The 21115-nt window shown below is 39.3% G+C and overlaps 1 protein-coding gene across 2 annotated transcripts in view; it reads right to left on the bottom strand.

Annotated features, from left to right (window-relative positions):
* Nucleotides 1-9779: 9779 nt before the first annotated feature.
* cyb561d1 (cytochrome b561 family, member D1) overlaps nucleotides 9780-21115 on the bottom strand; it is a 28712-nt gene continuing 17376 nt past the window's right edge. For both annotated transcript variants that reach the window (XM_073030543.1, XM_073030544.1), the window contains exon 3: nucleotides 9780-18968. In XM_073030543.1, the coding sequence (XP_072886644.1) occupies nucleotides 18465-18968 (504 nt within the window). In that variant the 3' untranslated portion in view covers nucleotides 9780-18464. The remainder of the gene's footprint in view (nucleotides 18969-21115) is intronic.

The raw sequence follows: 21115 nt of genomic DNA, 5'->3' as shown, positions 1-21115 counted from the left end.
TGAGTTGGATGATCAGCCATGATCATACTGAATGGCGGTGCAGGCTCGAAGGGCCGAATGGCCTACTCCTGCACCTATTTTCTATGTTTCTATGTTTCTAAGCATATACTGTAACATATTGGCAGACAGAGTTGATATGGGTATGAGGGTGTAGATCCTCTTTAGATCAGAGAATGATAAATAAGTAAGCTCTGAAGGAACGCTGCATCTGTGAAGGGTCTCAACCCAAAATCTCGACCATCTATTTCCCTCCATAGATGCTGCCTGATCTGTTCAGTTCCTCCAGCACTTTGAATGTTGCTCCATATTTCAGCATCTGTTGACTCTGTCTCTCCAGTGGTATATAAACAGATAATCAACTGTGAGATCTTCAAAAATGGGGAGAAGCTAAAGGATTCATTCATGCTTATGCACAATTATTCCAATCTAATCCCCCTTTAATCTGTCTTTTCACCGAGCAGATACCAAATGGCCACTACTTCTATATCACAATGTCCCACTGCACTGAAAACATTACTCCTCCCTCTTTTCATTTTTAGCCTTTTTGTTTTGAAACAACAAATAACCTACAATATTGAGTTCCCAGTTCTGGTCACCCTGCAACTATGCCTCTGTAATAGCAAGTAAATTAAATTCATTTATTTCCATTTGTTTTGTCCATTCATCTATCTTTCTGCAAATGTTGTGTGCGTTCAAATAAAGAGCTTTAAGCCTTTTTTTAAATGATTGCTGCAGGTTCCAATTATTACCGCACACTTCTGGTTATATTTTCTCCACCTTCCTTACAAGCTTTTATTTTCATTCACCCCTTCACCACTTTATGCCACAGCTCTCTCATTTCCTTTCAAGTTATTAAACTCCCCTTCAGTTGAATCCTCCTACTTTCTAATTCGCCTAAAGCCCTGTCCATAATCCTAGTTGGGCGCCAGTCCCAGTGGTTTTGAAATGAAGCTTATCGCAATGGAATAACCCTTTCTTTCCTTCTACTGGTTTCAATGCCTCATGAACCTGGACCTATCTCATCCATGCCAATTTTTAAGCAAGGCATTTACTTCCCTAATTTTATTTATCCTCTGCTGATTTGTATATAGCTCAGGTAAAAATTTGGATATTATTCCTCATGTGAATCTGCTTTCCAGTTGAGTCCTGATCTGCTTATAATTCCTCAGCAAAGCCTTCCTTCTTGTTGGAACATAATCATTGGCACTTACACACCAACCCATCTATCCTTGAGTGGCTAACTGCAAATTAGCAGAACATCGCAAATTCAGCTTGGGTAAAAAAGGATCTAGTGTTTTCCCGGCGCATATGATGAACAAACTCTTTTTGGCCTTACAGCGGGTATAGGTATCAATTTTAACTGATGTTTCAATGATAAACTCTGCCATCTTCATCAGGAATTAGGTTGTTTACAACACAATGGTATGAACGATGAGTTTTCCAATTTCAGGTAACTCACACTGATGGTGTTCTCCTCCGACACACACACTCTCATCCACTTAGTTTTTTTCCTTTGTTCACTTTCGCCATACTTTCCCCTCACTTGGTTCCATCAGTCTATCATGCCTGCCCCATCTGGTTTCACCCCTGTCCCCCCCCAGTTGATTCCATCCACCCCTCAGCCCCTCTACGTATGGTTCCACTTGTCACCCAGCCTCTGCATTTACACCAGTAATCCTTCTTCTTCTGATGCAAGGTCTTGCACCATTTATCTCCACAGGTGCTACTTGACCCACTGAATTCTTCTAGAATGTTTTTAAATTCCAGCTTTGCAGTCCCTTTTTGCCTTCTGGGCTGAAGGAATGTTGGGTAGAAGTGAGGAGGAGGACTGGGGTAATGGGGACAATTGGTCTGACTTAAGCATGACTGGCGAACCTAGTTGCATCTAACAACCTTTTCTGTCTCCCATATATGTCCATATTCTTTGAGGCAAAAAAGAATTGTCAAATCAAAACTCATTCACAGCTCGTGAACACAGTTCTAGATCCCTGCCATTAAAGGTAAATGTCAGGAGACTGCCACAGCTTGAGCCAGTTTCAGTAACCGAGGGTAGGAGCAACACGGATCAACAATGAAATCTGGCAGACGATGAGAGGAAAACCTGCATAAAAGTAGGTTGAATGTAATCCAATGTTTATCGTTTCAGAGAGTGCAGTAACAATTCCCTTTGATCATTAAATGCACTTCACCCTCCTGAAATGAAGTTGTTTTACACTGACCCAATTCCAGTCATTTCACATGTATTTTCGTCACACTGGGATGAATATGACAGACAAATGTTTGATTGTTTTATATATATTTTTTTCAAGTGTGGTTATAAGATCCTGGGATTTCTACTTTTCCCCACATGCCTTAAAAAACATGTTATTTTCTCATTTCTTCCCTGCTCTCTTTTCTGGGCTTACTGTGTCACGCATTGCCTGCCGTCAGGCTGTGAAATAACTTCTTTCCACAATGTCACCTAAAGCCCCAGGCAGCAATTTGAAGGTGCCTGAGTGTTGCATTGTACATTTTACAAGCTGTTGCTCGTGCCCCCCCCCCCTGCCAAAGGAACTAATACTTGCTGAAGTATTACTTATAAAAGGCTGGGCGTCGTCCATACATTCACTTTCATTGATGCATTCGGAGGATGCAGGCAGCATGTCAAAGGCAGTGTTCATTACCCATCCCACACCATTCATAAGAATGGAGGAATTGATGCAGCCTTTCTGATGGAGGTATTTCCACACTGTTGCCTAATAGGGACACCCCAGATGTAGATGCAGCCACAATGAAGAAATAGGCTATAAGATATTAGAAATGTTGTTACAGGTGAACAACCACGACATTTGCAGGTGGCTGCCTGTGGCTGCACGTGTTGCAATGTAGATGGGAGTGAATACTTTGGATGGTGGGTGTGACGTCTATCAATAGGGCTGCTTTTTTCTGCAAAGGCACTGTGCTTCAGATGTTTTTGAAGCCGCATGCATTTAGTCCTTATGATGGTCATTGTCATAGAGTCATACAACGTGGAAACAAGTCCTTCAGCCCAGCTTGTCCATATGATGTTCCATTATATTCTTGGATTGCTTTGCAGATAGCGGAAAAGTGTTGGGACATCAGGCAGCTTCACTCGTTGTAAGATAACCAGCCTCCAACCTATTATTTTGAATTAAGTAGCTGGTTTGGTTAACAGCAATGTACAGGATGTTGATGGTGATGGTGGGTACTTGGGGTGGTAGGAATGCCATTGAAAGTTAAGAGAAGGTCTTCTGATGGAAATGGTGACTGGCCTAAACAGGAGTTCACTTCAGCTATCCTGATGGTACTCTACATCCTACCCCAGGCAAACATGAAGCCTGCACTTAATGATCTGTACCTCTGTGGTTACACCCTTGGAAGTGGATACCCTGAGGCCCTCTTCATCACTGTGGCAACTTCAACCAGGCCAACTTCAAGATTCTGTTACTAAAATACTCCCAGCATGTCTCCTCTTGTACCAGGGGCCAAAATACCAAGGATCATTGCTGCACAACCATCAAAGGTCACCTACCAAGCCATGCACATTGTGGCAAATCAGACTACTAGCTGTACTCTTCCTCCTTGCATTCAAACAGAAGCTGAAATATGAGGACCCAGTATAGAACGTCATTTTGTGCTGGTCTTGAGGAAACAGATGAGCTTTTACATGATACCCTTAAGTCAATAGACTGGTCTATGTTCAAAGAATCAGCAGCTATATAACCATTCTTGGTAGCATCTTAAATGGAGACAAGAGCAAGATATACCAACTAGTAGAGTGGTGTTGCAGCAACGACCTTGCACTCAACATCAGTAAGACAAAAGAGCTGATTGTGGACTTCAGGAAGGGTAAGATGAAGGAACACGTACCAATCCTCACAGAGGGATCAGAAGTGGAGAGATTGATCAGTTTCAAGTTCCTGCGTGTCAAGATCTCTGAGGACCTAACCTGGTCCCAATATAGCGATGCAACTATAAGGAAGGCAAGACAGTGACTATACTTCATTAAGAGTTTGAAGAGATTTGGCATGTCAACAAAAACACTCAAAAACTTCTATAGATGTACCGTGGAGAGCATTCTGACAGGCTGCATCACTGTCTGGTATGGGGCGGTGCTACTGCACAGGACCAGAAGAAGCTGCAGAGGGTCATTAATTTAGTCGGATCCATCTTGGGGAGCCAAGACATCTTCAGGGAGCAGTGTCTCAGAAAGGCAGCGTCCATTACTAAGAACCCCCAGCACCCAAGGCATGCCCTTTTCTCACTGTTACAATCAGGTAGGAAGTACAGAAACCTGAAGGCACACACTGAGCTATTCAGGAACACTTTTTTCCCCTCTGCCATCCAATTCCTAAATGAACATTGAACCTGTGACCGCTACCTCACTCTTTCAATATATATTATTTCCATTTATGCATGATTTTTAATCTCCAATATACATACACTGTGATTTATTTATTTTCTTCTCCATTATGTATTGCTTTGAACGGCTGCTGCTAAGTTAATAAATTTCACGACACATGTGATTCTAATTCTGATTCTGAGCTTGCCTAGATGAGCATGTCACCACCTTCATGGACTTTATCAGCAAGTGGCTGGCTTCAGATCTGTGTACCAATGAGGACGATCTAGGTGTTCCCAAACCAGAAACCGTGGATGAACTGGGAGATTCACTACCTAATGAGGTCCAGAACTGATCAAATCAAGATATGATCTCTGTACAATTATAAGGGAAGCCAAAAGACAATACCGTTCCAAAATCGAGCCCCAGACCAGCTGTCAGTTAAGCGCTATAAAAGACTACAAGACAAAGTCAGGCAACATTGGCGACAACAGCACATCCCTTCTCGATGAGCCTAATTCATTATATGCATGTTTGAACCAAAGCTAACCTGAATGTCACCACTCACACGGACAGCTTCCAATGCAGACAGATCAATCTTCAGGAGAGTGATGCCATATGAAGCACCTGGCTAGGAAAGCATCCCTGACCAAGTCCATAAATTCTGTGCAGATCTACTGGCAGGAATATTTGCAGATATTTTTAAATTTTTCCTTGTTTAAGGAGACTACTATCTTTCCAATACCGATGAGGTAATGGGCTTGAATGACTACCATCTGGTGGCTACAACATCCACCATCGTGAAGGGCTTCGAGAGGCTGGTCATGCCACAAATTAACTCCAGCCTTCCAGACAAACCTGACTCACTGCCTACTGCCTAAAAAAGGTCTATTGCAGATACTATTTCCCTGACTCTTCATTGATCTGGACAGTAAAGACACCCATGCCAGACTATTGTTCATTGAGTTCACTCTGCCTTCAATATCATTATTCCATACAAACTCATCTCCAAATTCCTAGACTTGGGACTCAACACCTCCCTTTGCAACTGGATCCCTGACTTCCTGATCAAGAGATTGCAGTCTCTCCTGTGACTATTCTCAACACCGGTGTCCCACAAAGCTGCATCCTCTGTCTCCCAACTCTCCTCCCTGTACACTCATGACTGCATGGCCAGATTCTGCCCTAAATCCATCTTTGCAGATGAATGATTCCACTGTAAAAGGTCTTAATTCTACTCGTGGTGGATCGGAGTACAAGATGGAGTAAGAGCGTCTAGTGACATGATGTCATGCCAACAACCTTTCCCTCAGTGTCAGCAAAGCAAAAGAGCTGGTCATTGCCGTGAGGAAGTGGGGAGACACATGTTCCTGTTTATAACAATAGTGCTGAGGTTGAGAGGGTTAAGAGCTTCAAGTTACTAGGAGTGAACATCACCTGTCCTAGTCCAGCCATATCAATGCCCCATCACTAGCAATTCTACTTCCTCAGGAGGCTAGGGAAATTTGGCATGTTCCCTTTGACTCTCAACAATTTTTACTGAGGCACCATAATAAGCATCCTACGCAGATACATCATGGCTTGGTACTGCAGCTGCTCTCCCCATGACCTCAAGAAACTACAGAGACAATCAGCACATCATGGAAACGAACCTCCCCTCCACCAACTGTATACTTCTTACTGCCTCAGTAAAGCAAGCATAATTGGAATCAGGTTTATTATCATCAGCATGTGTCGTGAAATTTGTTAACTTAGCAGCAGCAGTTCAGTACAATACATGATAATTTAGAAAGAATAAATTAAGAAATAAATAGGCAAATGAATTATAGTAAGTATATATGTATATTGAATAGATTTAAAATAGGCAAAACAGAAATAATATATATTTTTAAAAAGTGAGGTCGCGTTCATGGGTTCTATGACCTTCTTGACAGTAACAATGAGAAGAAGGCATGTCCTAGGTGGTTGGGGTCTTTAATAATGGACATCGCCTTTCTGAGACACAGCTCCTTGAAGATGTCTTAGGTACTATGGAGGCTAGTACTCAAGATGGAGCTGACTAATTTTACAACCTTCTGTAGCTATTGATCCTGTGCACACCAGACAGTGGTGCAGCCTGTCAGAACGCTCTCCATCGTACGTCTATATAAATTTTATAGTTGAAAAACCTAATCTTTTCAAACTCCTAATGAAATATAGTCGCTGCCTTGTCTTCTTTATAGCTGCATCAATTGTAATTTGGGACCAGGTTAGATCCTCAGAGATGTTGACACCCAGGAACTTGAAATTGCTCACTCCGTCCACTTCTGAAGATTAGTTCATGTTCCCTCGTCTTACCCTTCCTGAAGTCCACAATCAGCTCTTCCGTCTTATTGACATTGAGTGCAAGGTTGTTGCTGTGACACCTTTCATCTAGCTGGTATATCTCGCTCCTGTATGTCCTCTCATTTCCATCTGAGATTCTACCAACAATGGTGGTATCATCAGCAAAATTATAATTTGAGCTATAACTAGCTACAGTCATGGATATAGAGACCCCACCCACCCAGGTATACTTCACTGTTGTTTTAAGACTATGATGCCACTGTAATAAGATACTAAGCATTTCCCTAGTACTATAAGATGGACTTGACATCACAAATTACCTCATCATGACCTTGTACCTTATTGTCAACCTGCATTGCATTTTCTCTGTAATACTTTATTCTGTACTGTTATTGTTTTACCATGTACTAACTCAATAAACCATTGTAATCTGTATGAACAGCATATGCAAGACAAGCTTTTTTCCCCCCACTGTACATCGGCATATGTGCCAAAAATAAACCAATTTACCAGTATTGCCTTGATATTTCTGTACAGCAGTGAAGGACTGCTCCAATTTTTTGAATTTAAGCTGTCTTGAACACTTTGCAATCATCAGTGAATATCTTTACTGTTGACATGATAGAAGGAAGACATTGATGGATCTGCCTGAGTAACCATTGCGATAATATCCTGAAGCTGAGATGATTAATCAACAATCACTATCACTCTTGCCACTGCAGGAGACTTCCAGTTGATCTCTGGTAACACTTAAAAACAGACTCCTCAATCTCAGACCTCTGCTACCTTATGACTATACCCACTCATGGAGAACCCGGAGGAAAACTCTGGAGCTAGAGTCGCTAAGGTGGTGCTACGTTCAGTTCAATGATAACTGGCCTCTCCGGCAATGCTGCTGGTGCCCAACTGAATCAGTTTCTGCCGGTGCTTTGGATTCACCAGCTGTGCAGAGAGGGGGAGCCTACTGTGTGGACAACAGCTTGCTCTCCATATCTTACTGCCCTGGCGTGCAAAACACATAGACAGCTGGCACACAACATTCATGGTCAACCCCAACCTACGGAGGGCCTCAGATACAGCTGGAGTACTGTGTACATTGCTAGTCACTATACTACAGGAAGAAAGTATTTGCATGGGATAGGATATAGAGAAAGTTCGCCAATATGGTGCTTTTCAATTATGAGGAGATACTCGATTCCTTGGAGTAGAGGACAGGCCAAATAGAAGTGTTCAGAATTGTGAGAGGAACAGATTTGAGTTAAAAGTTGCTTTTCCCATAGCAGGTATGTTCAAAACTAGAGAGCATAGGTTTAGGATATGTGGTAAATTTAGAGGGGTCTATAGAAGATCTTTTTCACCCAGAAAGTGATTGGGATCTGGAATCCACTGCCTGTCAGAGTGATGAATGCATAGAGAGGCTATGGACCACATACTGGTAAATTGGATTGCTACAGATAGGTACAATGGTCAGTATGGATGTGATGGGCCAAAGGGCCTGATACTGTACTCTATTACTATGACCCCTATGAAGTCAGCACTTTATTTTATGCTTGGGCACATGCTGGAGCAAGACAGTATTGCTAAAAATCAAAAACCCATCTTGCTGAGCAGGTTATTGTCAAGTGTCATTTCACAGCAATCTGAACAGCACCCACCACCACTTTGCTGATGATTTTAAGTACTGACAATCCGCTGGTGAAAGAGCTAACAACTTAAAAACAACGACCAGACGTCACAGCTTGTAACTGAAGATACAAAATTAAACTATAATTTTAGTGCCATTTAAAACCTCAATTTCCCATTCATATCACAAAGTGCATTCACTTCTGTTATCTGAAATAATGCAATAGCCAATGTTTTCCACAGCAGGAATCCACAAACAGCTATGGGAAAATAATCAAATAACCAATTTGTTTTTATTTAGGTATAAGGACAGTGAAAATATTGTCCAAGATATCAGAATTCCTGCGCCTTCTTCAAACAGCATGATAGGGCCTTTCAGACCTATTCTAGACTGTCTACTTGTCATCTCACCCGGGTTGTAAAATTGATACACTTGCATTTATTTGGCCCCTAAAGCAAGCACCCCAAACTACATTTTGTAATGTTACATGAGCCAAACAGCTGAAACTTAGTCCTTTATTTATTTTTTTGAGATATGGCATGGAATACCATTCCACCTACCAATCCCCAGTCCTAACCTAATCACAGGAATAGTCATCCCTCGCTATCCGCGGGCGATTAGTTCCGCGGATACTCAAGTCCCATATATAAAATGGCGTAGTATTTGCACATAACCTACGCACATCCTCCCGTATACTTTAAATCATCTCTACTTATAATTCCTAATACAATGTAAATGTTATGTAAGTAGTTGTTATACTGTATTGTTTAGGGAATAATGACAAGAAGTCTGTACATGTTCAGTACAGACACAACCATCGTAGCTCTTCTGGGAACGCTGATGCTGCCTCGGCATCAGCCGATGCCGATTCTCCTGTGATCTTTAAGTTCTTGAGGCTGTAAGCGCTTTACATAGCTAGCCAGCCATCCCTTACTAGCCTTAAACTCCTTCTTCTTGCTCACAACTCAAATAGCGAACGAACAAGACGTGAGGCGAACAGTGCTCAAACGAGTGCTGAAGAGCAACTGAAGATCTGTGAAATGGTGGGAGGCTACAGCAGGGTATGCCTACACATCACTTCATTCACGTGGATTCAGCGTAGTGCTCGGTGCGCGGCAAATTCAAGTTTTGCTTTTTGGAACTTTCTGGAATTTTTTTTCAAATATTTTCGATCCGTGTATACAGAGGGCCAACTGTATTTATAATGACCAATTAATTTACCAAACAGTTAATCTCTGGACTGTGGGAGGAAACAGGAGTACCCAGAGGAAACCCCTGTGGTCACAGGGAGAATGTACAAACTCCTTGTAGGTAGCAGCAGGAATTGAGCGCATTTGCCTGAATTATAAAATGTTGTGGATGGCACTACACTACCGTGCCATCCCAATAGCACTTACCCAATTTGTTATCTTAGCCTTTCCCCTAACCTTACAAAACTTTGGATTAGTAATTAAAAGCAAATTTTAAAAAAAGTACATTTGTGTCAATTCAATAAAAACATTTTTATTAAAATAGCAGTTTAGATTATCACAATTCCATTTGTTAGAACATATAGTGCATTTTCATCAAGCTAGTATGACAACAAAAAGACATAACAATGTGGAATAAAATAGAACAGAATTGCAATAATCCATGATCAAGTTTAAAAACCTGAGAGCAAAGCATACCATCTTAAGAGACAAGAGATCCTGATCAAAGTTCATCCAACACTTCAACAATATATTTATTGTACATAGGTCCTTTGTTGTGCCAAAAACAGCACATATTTTCTTATTTACACTGCATTTTAGCACAGTTTACTGAGAAACGCTCTAAATATAAGAAAATGTGTACTAGCTATAATTTTTAAATGTTATGTGGAGGCTTGATGTGATAAGTCACATTGCACAACATTACAATTGGAAGAACAGGTGCAGTTGCAGAGCATATATAATAGCATTGAGAAGGACATTATTTAAATCAAAAACACTTTGGGATTGACATTTTGAGTAGAAAAATAAATTCAATATGCGCACATGCACACAGATGTACGTGTAATTCTTGTAAATACAACAGATGGCTAAATATGTAATCAGGTCTTTCATTATATCCAAGCTAACGCAAAATTCTATTTTAAATATTTTGTGCCAAGAAAAATGAAAACAAGACCCAGCTTGCATTTTGGTCATGTGGTGCATTAAAATACTTCTCTTCTAATATTTGTCTATCTGTACACTTGCAATGCTACTGTGACACTGTAATTTCCTCTGGGATATCTATCTATACCATGGATTTTATAGTGAAGCAAGTAAAATTGAAGTTCCTGTGGTCGCACTCTCCTGAAATGAAGGTTGGAACTAGACAAGACTAGTTGTGGTTCACTGAGGGCACTGGAACCTGCAGTCTTCCTTAGAGACTATAGCATATAATCTAAGCTGATGTGCCAAGAGTATGATGCACAATCAAATCTGGACCCTGTTGCCTGCTCAACTACAGGCATACCTGTATGGTTCTGGTCTCTATGAAAATACTAGTGAACATAGTTTCTGCTAAACATTGTGGATATGCTATGCTGGCACCGGAATGTGTGGTGACACTTGTGGGCTGGCTCTGTTGGCTGTTAACACGAACGAAGATTTCACTGTATGTTTCAACGTACATGGTATAAATAAATGAATCTGAGTACTACAATAGTCCTTGCTCAAGTTGACAATACTGAAACACAGACATCTGATCAAGCACCAAACATCTACAATGTGCAGATGGTGTCCCTAGTTCACAGTAGCAAGTTTCATCATTCAGTCAGATTAAAATACATTAGCTAGCCCATAACTCACTCTCAGAGATTTGGCCGTACACAGATTGGCAGAGTGACTGATTCCAGAGGATCCTACTAATCAAAATCATGCTTAATCAAAAGGTGCTTAAGAAATGTTTTAAATTAAAAGATTTATTGCTGAAACTGTTGTTCCCACATCCATTCTCATAAACACAATCATGAGATTCTCTGCGTATCTTTGCTCCTGGCCGCAAACCTTAATATATTAAAAAAAACTTGGCATTATTTAGACAAATCAGTCACTTGCATATACATTCACATCCTCTATCAAAGTAACACCTTGGCCATAGCACACTATTTCTTTAAAATGTTGCTCACCAACACCTCCCAACCCACAAATGTCAGGCTCATAGGAACACTAATGCCCTCTGACTTCTTAAATCATACACTCCTTCTACACTCTGGAAGATTAAACTTCCTTCTGAGACTCTTCTATGGCTGAGTTGCCATTCCAAGTGCCCTGAAAACAAGTCATGCTGTGTTCAGAGTTGCTGGAAGATACTGATAACTAACGGCTTATTACCATTGGGTCTACTTCTTCATAGAAATTCCAATGAAGAGGCTTAGTAAGTTAACATCAATTTTAGATGTCTTTTTTTGGTACTGAGTGCAATAAGAATATTACTATACTAGAAGACATTATATGCAAGGTCCAAAAGAATCCATAAAGAATTGACAATTATTTTTATAGATCTGGCATAAACATAAAATACTGTAAGACATAAAGTGCTGTTAAAAACTCTCGGATGTAAGCAGCTCGCCCCAAAATTTGCTGATCTTGTGCACAGATGCAAATACGTGACAGACGTAAATGAGAAAAAGACTGCCCGATTAATATCAGGAAGGACATCAAGCAAGGGAAACACACAGAAAATGCTGGAGGAACTCAGCAGGTCAGGCAGCATCTATGGAAAGAAATAAACAGTCGACGTTTTGGATTGGGACCCTTCATCAGGATCAAGAACGGGGATTGCAGTATGACATAAAATCATTACCGCTGATCCTATTTAATACTGCCATCTACACCTCAGAGAGGTGGGGGGCAAAGGAGTCAAGCTGAATCCAGGTGAATCGAGTGTAAATTGTACAGACATTCATCAACAATACATTCATTGTTGATCCTATTCTAGAATGGCTGAAGTCATTAAAATCCTGCAGCCTTTTACCTCAAGCCCTTCATCTGTGTAAATGTAAAAAAGACCGAGTTTCACTTGGTCTGTAAAAAGCAGAACACTCAGTACATACTCAATAGTGAAAACAACTGAAATGAAAACAAAACTATAGTCCAATAAATTAAGCCAGGATAGACTGAAAAGTAACTAGGAGTGAGGGTAGACCCATGGAGTCAGAATCAAAAGTTGCTCTAACATTAAAGCACCTTTAATGTTGATCAAGACAGATCCAAAATAAACTAGGATTCCTCCAGGCAGACTGTAGGCAGCCAGCAGCAAGACACCTAGACAAAAACAACCACCATCACCCAATATTCTTCTTAACCTGAAATAAATGTATTTAGTAGCAAATAATTTTTACACAGAGTGCTCTGCTGAAAATAATTCCAAAAAAAAATCGACATTTCTATTCTTTTCACCCCCAAAACTGTAAACTGCATGATGATTGTGACTTTGCAGGGACTGTGGTATTTATGAATTGAAATGCAAGGTAGAGTAGACAGGGAGTATCTTTTACGCAGGGTTGAATGTCTAATACCAGAGGGCATGCATTGAAGGCAAGAGGGGGTAGGTTCAAAGGGAATGTGAGGGGCAAGTTTTTTCCTCAGAGAGTGGTGGATGCCTGGCATGGTGCAAATATATCAGAGGCTCTTAAGAGTTGCTTAGATAGGCTCATGAATGTGAGGAAGATGAAAGGATGTGGATATTGTGTAGTAGGAGGGATTGGTTTTCTTTTAAAAATTTACTTTTTAGTTGGGTCAGCACAACATTGTGGGCCAAAGAGCCTGGTTCTGTGCTGTACTGTTCTATGTACAGGTGTGACTGATCAACTTTCAAAGGGTATAAAGGGAACAGCTAAAATTAAATGCTTGAAGACACCAAAAGGTAACCTGAGTCTAAAAAGAATGAAGAAATCTCACAGCTGCTGATTGAATCAGCACAGAAGTTCACCCTGAAATATCATTTCCATTTTCACTTGCAATGAAGGGCATTGGGTGACTTATTCCTTGTCCCATTTATGGAAAGTATTTGGAAATGTGCTGTAGAGGAGTTGTTCGGTGGTGATTGACATATAATCATTGCAATTTTATGTAAAAGGTGAAATTGAAAAGAACCTCACTATAAATTTAATTAAATATGCATATCCTAAAGCAGCTTCAAGTCCATTACCTTTCAAGAAAACTCACATTTTAAGTATTGCACCATTTGGGAGACTCATATCTAGTGCTAAAGAAACTGCAAAGTTGCCGCCCAATGTACCACAAGGTGCAAAGAGGGAAAATATCTGGCTACTTCCAGTGCAATAACATACTTCCATCAGAACTCACAGCACCACAGCCTAATTTACCTATGCAAGCTATTACTGTAAATTGAGAAATGTCTTACTTTTAAATATACAAACGTTAATCAGTAACAGGCTCCACAAACCATTCTACCACTTCGAAGACCTTTCCCCCTCAGTATGGTTAAAACAACAAAGATGTTCAATAAATAGAACTTAAATATCTCATATGTTATACAAATAAGAAATGGTTTCTGATTACCCTGCCCCTTAATAAAACGTAGTACATGTGCTTGAAACTAGTGATCCCTTGCACCTATGCCCTTTCTGGGGAAGAAACTTGCTGGATTCAGCTACTATACATGGAAAATGTTTCCTGGCATAGCCACACTTCAAATATTGAAATGGTGCCTGTGATGCCTTTCTCTTGCCTCAAGAGTGTTCAGACAAAACAGCTTTGTGCATGCGCAGTTTTTATTTCTCTCAGAGTTCTCACAACTGATCGTGACAGTCCCTGACAGACTATTCAAGCCACAGCTGGTATTGGTTCTATCTATAGGTAGAACATGCACAGTTCCTTGAGGATCAGATGAACAATGATTGTTCATGTCCTGACCTGATAGCTGCTGCTTCAAACAGCCAATCTAGTCAAGGAAAAGCTGACTCTTCACAGACCACGGATTGAACTATTACCTCACTTGGTGCAGCTCAGCCAGTGCTTCATATAGGCACTAACAGATGGCTGGTATAGCAGAACTTTGCAAATTTTATATATTTTTGAATTATTTTTAATTTCAGAGGGGAGATTAAAATAGAATAAGTCATATGAACTGATTGACTCATTGCTAAATCAAATACATTTTGAATTATCAGGAAGCTCAATGGGTTCCAGAGGGAAGAATTTATATTTTGTATTAATATTTAAAATACAGTAGATTTTGGTTAATTGGGGCAATAGCTGGGATTCCCTTCATTTATCTGGAACGCTAAACTGCTTAAATTGGGACAGAAGACATTAAACATTTTTAAACATAGTTAAACATTTTCTAACTAGCATCAGTCACGTACCCATTGAGTGGCTATTGAACACTACATCATGCTTAAAGTGAACATTTTTTAAATAGTGTCACTTGAGTGTTTATGCTCAAAAAGCAGTGACTTTTGCCACTGATAGTTGACAAGCAATAAACAGCAAGACAATTCAGAAGAGTTTTGCTCACTGCGATTTCAAGCATTCAGTCTTGGAGATACCAGAAACGAATGGGAGTGAACTGAAACGATTTCACTACTTCAACAAGTTAGGAACTACAAAGAATTTGAAGGTATTGACAGTCTTGAATGATACAATTAAAATAAAGATTCGGTGGATACAACTGTCAAAAGTACTGTTTGAAGGCAGTCCATTATCTGCACTAGGTGTTTGAACTGATTTTGTTTATAGTCCATCAAAAGAGCATGTCAACGTATACTGAATGAATTCCTCCTTTGATAATTATTAAGAACCAATACAGTTTTAATGTACCAAAGTAGTTTTGGCATTGTTCTGCATTTCATTTAAATACATAATTTGTTACTCCGTTAAATGGTAGTTTGGCTTTGTTATTCCTTTTCAACTATTTCCATGAAACTTTGGCTAATTGAGCCAAAATGTACTGGTCCCAATTAAGCAGAATCCACTGTATATCATTTTCTTTTTGTGTGAATAGACTCCAAAATAAAGTTGTATAGCTGAAAGCCTGATAGCCATTTACACAGCAGTTAGATATAATGTTTGGAATGGTGAAGGTAGTAGTTCTAGCGTACAGGTCAGACAGCGTGGATGTGGTACAGGTCACTCTAGATAAATAATACAACCTTCCTCATTCATAACCTTCAAGTTAATGAAGTGAAGTATCAAACCAACATACCGTACTAACTCTCAAGAGTAGTGCTGTGGCATTATTTGAGGAACTCTTGGTGATTTCCTCTATTTCTTTCTCAACAAGAACCAACACATAAAATGAATCACAAATCTCACAATTGTCCTGCAACAACCCAGCATCAGCACACTTCATAAATAACGTACAGAAGACTTTTCTTTCAAGTTATCACTTCTCAGCTTTTGGTTTGGTCTCAAGTGACATAAACTATATTTATTTATTTTTATTTAGAGATACAGCACAGAAAAAGGCCCTTCCAACTCAACGAGCTGCACCTCTCGGCAACCCACTTATTTAATCCTATCCTAATCACTGGAGAATTTACACTGATCAATTAACCTGCTAACCACTACATCTTTGGACTGTGGGAAGAAACCAAAGCACCTGGAGGAAACCCATACACTCATGGGAAGTCCATACAAACTTCTTACAGAGGATGCCAGAACTGAACTCTGAACTCCGACACCCCAACCTGTAATAGTGTCGTGCTCACTGCCACACTACTGTGGCACCCCATTTCTTAATTTATGGAAATCATGTAAGCCAAAGCAAAAATGAAAACATTAATTCAAACTAAAGACCTTAGTGGTGAAGCAATATAATATAAAACTTATATTTATGTACCAAGACTTACTGCACCTTCCTTGACAATTGTCATCTGACATGTACTTCAAGGCAGATGATTAGAAGTGAACCATCTGGCTTTATGATATCTTACATTCATATACTATGCACATATACCTTGATTCCATTACACATACACACAATATCCCTTTTTTGTTTGTTGTCTCACTTTTAGACACTAAATATTGGCAGAAAACATGTTTTGGTAATGACATAACTTCCAACATTTGCCTTTTTCAGATACCAACTGCCCTGTTGTACATGTACAAATTTGAGGTCCCTTCACAAGTACTATGTCACATGGCCTTGAGAACACCAAGAACAAAGATTCTGACAAAAGTATTGCTGTATCTGGAAGTATTACTGTTCAATTTACATTATTTTCACACTCAATGTGATTTTTATCATGCATGATAAAGGGTTACCATTTTATTATAGTCAAAAATTAAAATTATGCCGAGTACAAGGAAAATTCACAGATAATACACAAAGCTCCATATGACATCCTGTAATGCACATGGCTGGTATGTTTAAAATACTGTGAAACAGTGACATCTAGTGTCAGAAACCAGATAGTGCAAAATAATTAATCTGCTTTTCAGAAAATTCATGACCCTTCACCGAGCAACCTTCTCTAAATGAACTGGTTAAACATGCCAGAAGTACTCAATCCAACTGGAGTGAAAACCACTGAATATTTCAACTTTAGCCTAGAATTTGATTTTGGTTCACTGCATCACTAATGGTAACTTTAGCAAAAGTCCACTACCATTTAAAGCAAAATATTGAATAGAAATAGATGGTGAATAAGTACAGAAAAAATGATTGCACCCAATAACAAGTTTTCATTTTTCAGGAATATTTTAGTCATTTAAGAGCATCATTGTTGGAAAAAAAAAGAAAAATGATTTGACTTAGGGCATATATATCAAATACACTCAAGCTGCCCAGTTCAATGGTTTACATCATAAAGAAAACAATGAAGAATACTTCTGAGGAAGCAAATGTTAGGGCTTTCAAACAAGCTCTCAAAAATGTATTCCTTACTGCCACTTCTCAGACCAGCGATTAGTAAAGTGAAATTAGAGCCAAATTGTGTCATGATAATGGCTGAAGCTGTTTTGAGTTTATCACACACTCACGCAAGTAATTTGAACCAGAAACAAGCAAGCAGAGGTGGATTAATCCAAATTCCAAATACGTTAGCAACACTTGAATGTTAAGTCTATTATAAAACTTGATAAAATTTTAGCATAAAATAATTTTGCATAGCCACTGGTATATTTGACCAGCTTACATAAGATTTAACCTGAACAATTTCGCCTCTGACATATTTAGCTACCTGCTATTCTACACAAGCAACCTGAGGATTTCAGCCTTTAGCATCCCAGCAGGTAAAGTTGTGGGAATATATTTGCAAAGCTATTTTATAGCTCTCATATAAGCCCTCAGATAAGGTAACCTCTATTAGATTCTTGATCTTACATTGTTTGTACTAAAATAAAAGATAAAATTCAACTAGTTTCATTACAGTGATGGGTTCTACTATTAAAAATTTTGAAGATCCCAAAATACTTTTAAATTTACAAATTCACACCAATCAGCAATATTTGTTCAGCATGAAAATGTATAAAGATCCTACAATGTCACCCTAAAGACATTGCACGCCTTACTACCCAGAGACAAATATTAGAACAAAATTTCCAGAGTCTGCATATAGCACAAGAGGAAAAGACTAAGAATCTGGGGGTATAGTCTCACATGATGCCTATAATGAATACAACACAGAACCATTAGATGGTGTAAACATAAAAATATTAACATATACACCATTGCTTAAATAATACATCTTTGGATCATATTGATTATGATTTATACAGTACTTCCATCATTGGTGCTAAAAGGATTTAGAAATATAAAAATAAATGTTTTTAAGCTATATATGCATTTTTAATGATTTAAAGTATTTTCTTCCTGCTTGGACAGTCCATTCATTCCATGACCAAGCTGGAGATAGCATGTCCATAAATTTACTCTCTGCCCTGCATTCACCGAACTACAAAACTCCAGACAAAGTTTGGCATCATCTGTAAAAAAGACTAATGAGAGCCCACAAGGAGCAGGAATGGAGATTAGACAATGTTGAAAAAGAATCATTAATTTGTTGGTATAGATGTGGACATGATATGGAGGTGAAGGAAAAAGGAATTCTAAAAGGTTTCTTGTAGCCAGTTTTGCTCAGTATCTGCCCAAACCAATCATAGAATTAGCTCCAAATTCATCTCTCAAGCTCATCTTTTCTGGACACATTGGCTGTGATTGTTGTGCTATGAGCACAATGCTGATGTTGATCCAACATTAAATCACTATTTTCTTCTTGGACAAGTAACCATTATTGACCTGGTTCATAATAACGAGAGCTGGAATCAGCGGAACAATTAAGCATGAGTACCACAAAATCACATTAACCTGGGCTTTGAACCAATCGGAGCACAAGCCCAGCATTACTGTAGCCGTCCCCATCAGGTAAGCCACTAGACCGCAGGTGGCATGGTAAAGTCGCAGCCTGGTCACTGAGTAGGTATTGATCAACTTTGGAAACAAAAGGCAGAGGCCACACAGCAACTGACCACAAACAGCAATCGCAGTCCCGATTCCAAGGATGCTGTGCCAAGAGGTAAGGTGTGGGGACTCGGAGATGTTCTTGCTGGAAACAATGAAAATGAGGCCAACGGAACCAATGATCACGGCAAGAACTTGCATCATCCAGTGAAGTCGCACTTTGGCTTTAACTGAGCAACAAAAAAATGGGGAGCTGTCCATTGAGAAGATCAGAATGGCTTCAGTCATACAAAAGCAGACCTGAAATGAAAGCAAAGACAGACTTCATTAATGAAACTGATTTGGGCTCATCAGTAGCAAGAATTCTTTTCCTGCTGGGCGGGGCTGACATTTACTGAAGGCTTATAAATCTCCTCTTTCCTGTATTTCCAGTTTCCTTTAATTCAGTATTGGCACCTTCTGTCAAATTACCCAATTCCAAAATTGTCTCCCTGAACTCTCCTGTCTCAAAGTCACACCTGTTATTACAGATTACTTTAAAGAGGTTATTGGGGGAGGAAGAAATCAGAATTTGTTTCCTCCACAAAATTCTGCCTTCAAAGGATAGACAGATTAAAATCAGCAACGAGCTCACTGAAGAACTGCTTCAAGTATCGACCCATGAGGCACCTGACATGACTTGGGACTTCAGAGAAAAGAACTGCATGACTACCTTCAGGAAACAAATGAAACACAGGCCATCAGTAGCAATGCTGATGATTACAGAATGATTTCAAAGAACAGAGGCATTCTGTTGGGTAACTGGCAAATAATCATCCACAAATCAACAGCACAAAAAATAATTTATTATTACATCACCTTGAGGAGCGTGGCAGATTAAAATTGCTGTCTCTTTATACTAGTGGCAGTTTTTGTATAAAGTCAAATGGAAGCCTCGTCTACCATCTCAGTATGTGAAAACTACCATGGCATGACTTCACAGAGTAGGGGAGCTTGCGTTTTTCAAGCAACATAGCTAAAATTAATTATTTGATTGTGATCATATCTGCTTGTGATGTCCTGCTGTTGGCAGAAATACAAGTTTGTTTATACCCCTCCCTATCCAAGGATTAATGATTCCAAGGACAACTCCCAAACTAGACCAGAAAAGCAATGATCAGCAACTGAAGTTAGTCCCCCTTCTTTGTGAGTGGTGCAATGACCAGCTAAGCAACGGCTCAGAAACATTCTTGATCATTTAATTGTGCAGAATATGCAAACTAATTTATAAATATATAAGTAAACTCCACAGTGTATGTTTTACATGTGCCAATAACAACTCCAGAGTAAAGAGGAGAACTTAACAGCTTTATTTTCACTAAAGCACCTTGCACACAATTTGTTAATCTAAAAGAGTTTAATATATTCACTTCCTAACTTCAAAAAACATTTGACAAAACCAATGCAAGTAACCTTTTTATCCCGCTCGTTTGTAACTGTTCAGTGCTCTGCATATCCCATTGGTAGCATCCTGTGTTCTGATTTTGTGTTTACACTGAGGAAGACGTACATTGTCCAGAAGCAACAAAACCTACAACTTTCCAGAAGTATTGCATGTTTGACCACCTCCCAATAAAACTATTCCAGACAATTCATTTGAAGAGACGCTAAAACCTAACAGTAGCCCTATTCTCAGCCAAGTTACTTCAGTCAGCCCTTCTTAAGGTGTCAACAACAGACCCAAGTTTATTTATCACATATACATCGGAATACACGGTGCAATGTGTCATTTGCTTTAACAACCAACATACCCAAGGGTGTGCTGGGGCAGCCCACGAGTGTCGCCACTCATTCCAGCACCAACACAGCATGCCCACATTTGCTCACAGAACAACACAATATACATTAATAAAATAATATGCTATTTTTATTATGTACATTACATACATTATATTGCATGTAATAAATTACATTACAATATAACAAAATAGTAAAATATCTCAAATTGCTTTGATGTTCCCAGGCCAATCAGCTTTTTAAAGCTGATACAATTTTAGGTTTATACTTCTATATTTACATTGGAAACTTCCTGTGATATGGGTTGGCTATGCAAACTGAAACACATTAAAGTTTCCTGCTAACTGTGGCAGAAGAAAAAAGGGGAATTTATTATCAGAATAGTTAAAAGGAAGGAGAGAGAAATTAGGGATCTCTACTGATCTGTTAGCCTAATTTTAGTGGTAGGGAAAATACTAAAATCCCTATGGAAGAATGCAGTACTAAAACACTTTGAAAAGAGAAGGATTCAACAGACCAACTCAAAGTTCAAAGTAACAATCCAACTCGATTCATGAAAGCTTACAGTTTTTGTTAGCCTCAGCTGATTACTTGCTGCACTTCTGTGCCTTAAAAGGGAAAGCAAATTTTGTGCAAAGTATATATAAATTCTTTGAATGGTAGCCATTGCT

Source organism: Hemitrygon akajei, chromosome 27 (genome assembly GCF_048418815.1).
Source record: "Hemitrygon akajei chromosome 27, sHemAka1.3, whole genome shotgun sequence".
NCBI classification, from domain to species: domain Eukaryota; kingdom Metazoa; phylum Chordata; class Chondrichthyes; order Myliobatiformes; family Dasyatidae; genus Hemitrygon; species Hemitrygon akajei.
Note: the sequence above shows the minus strand (reverse complement) of the source record. Positions and strands in the feature narration are given on the sequence as shown.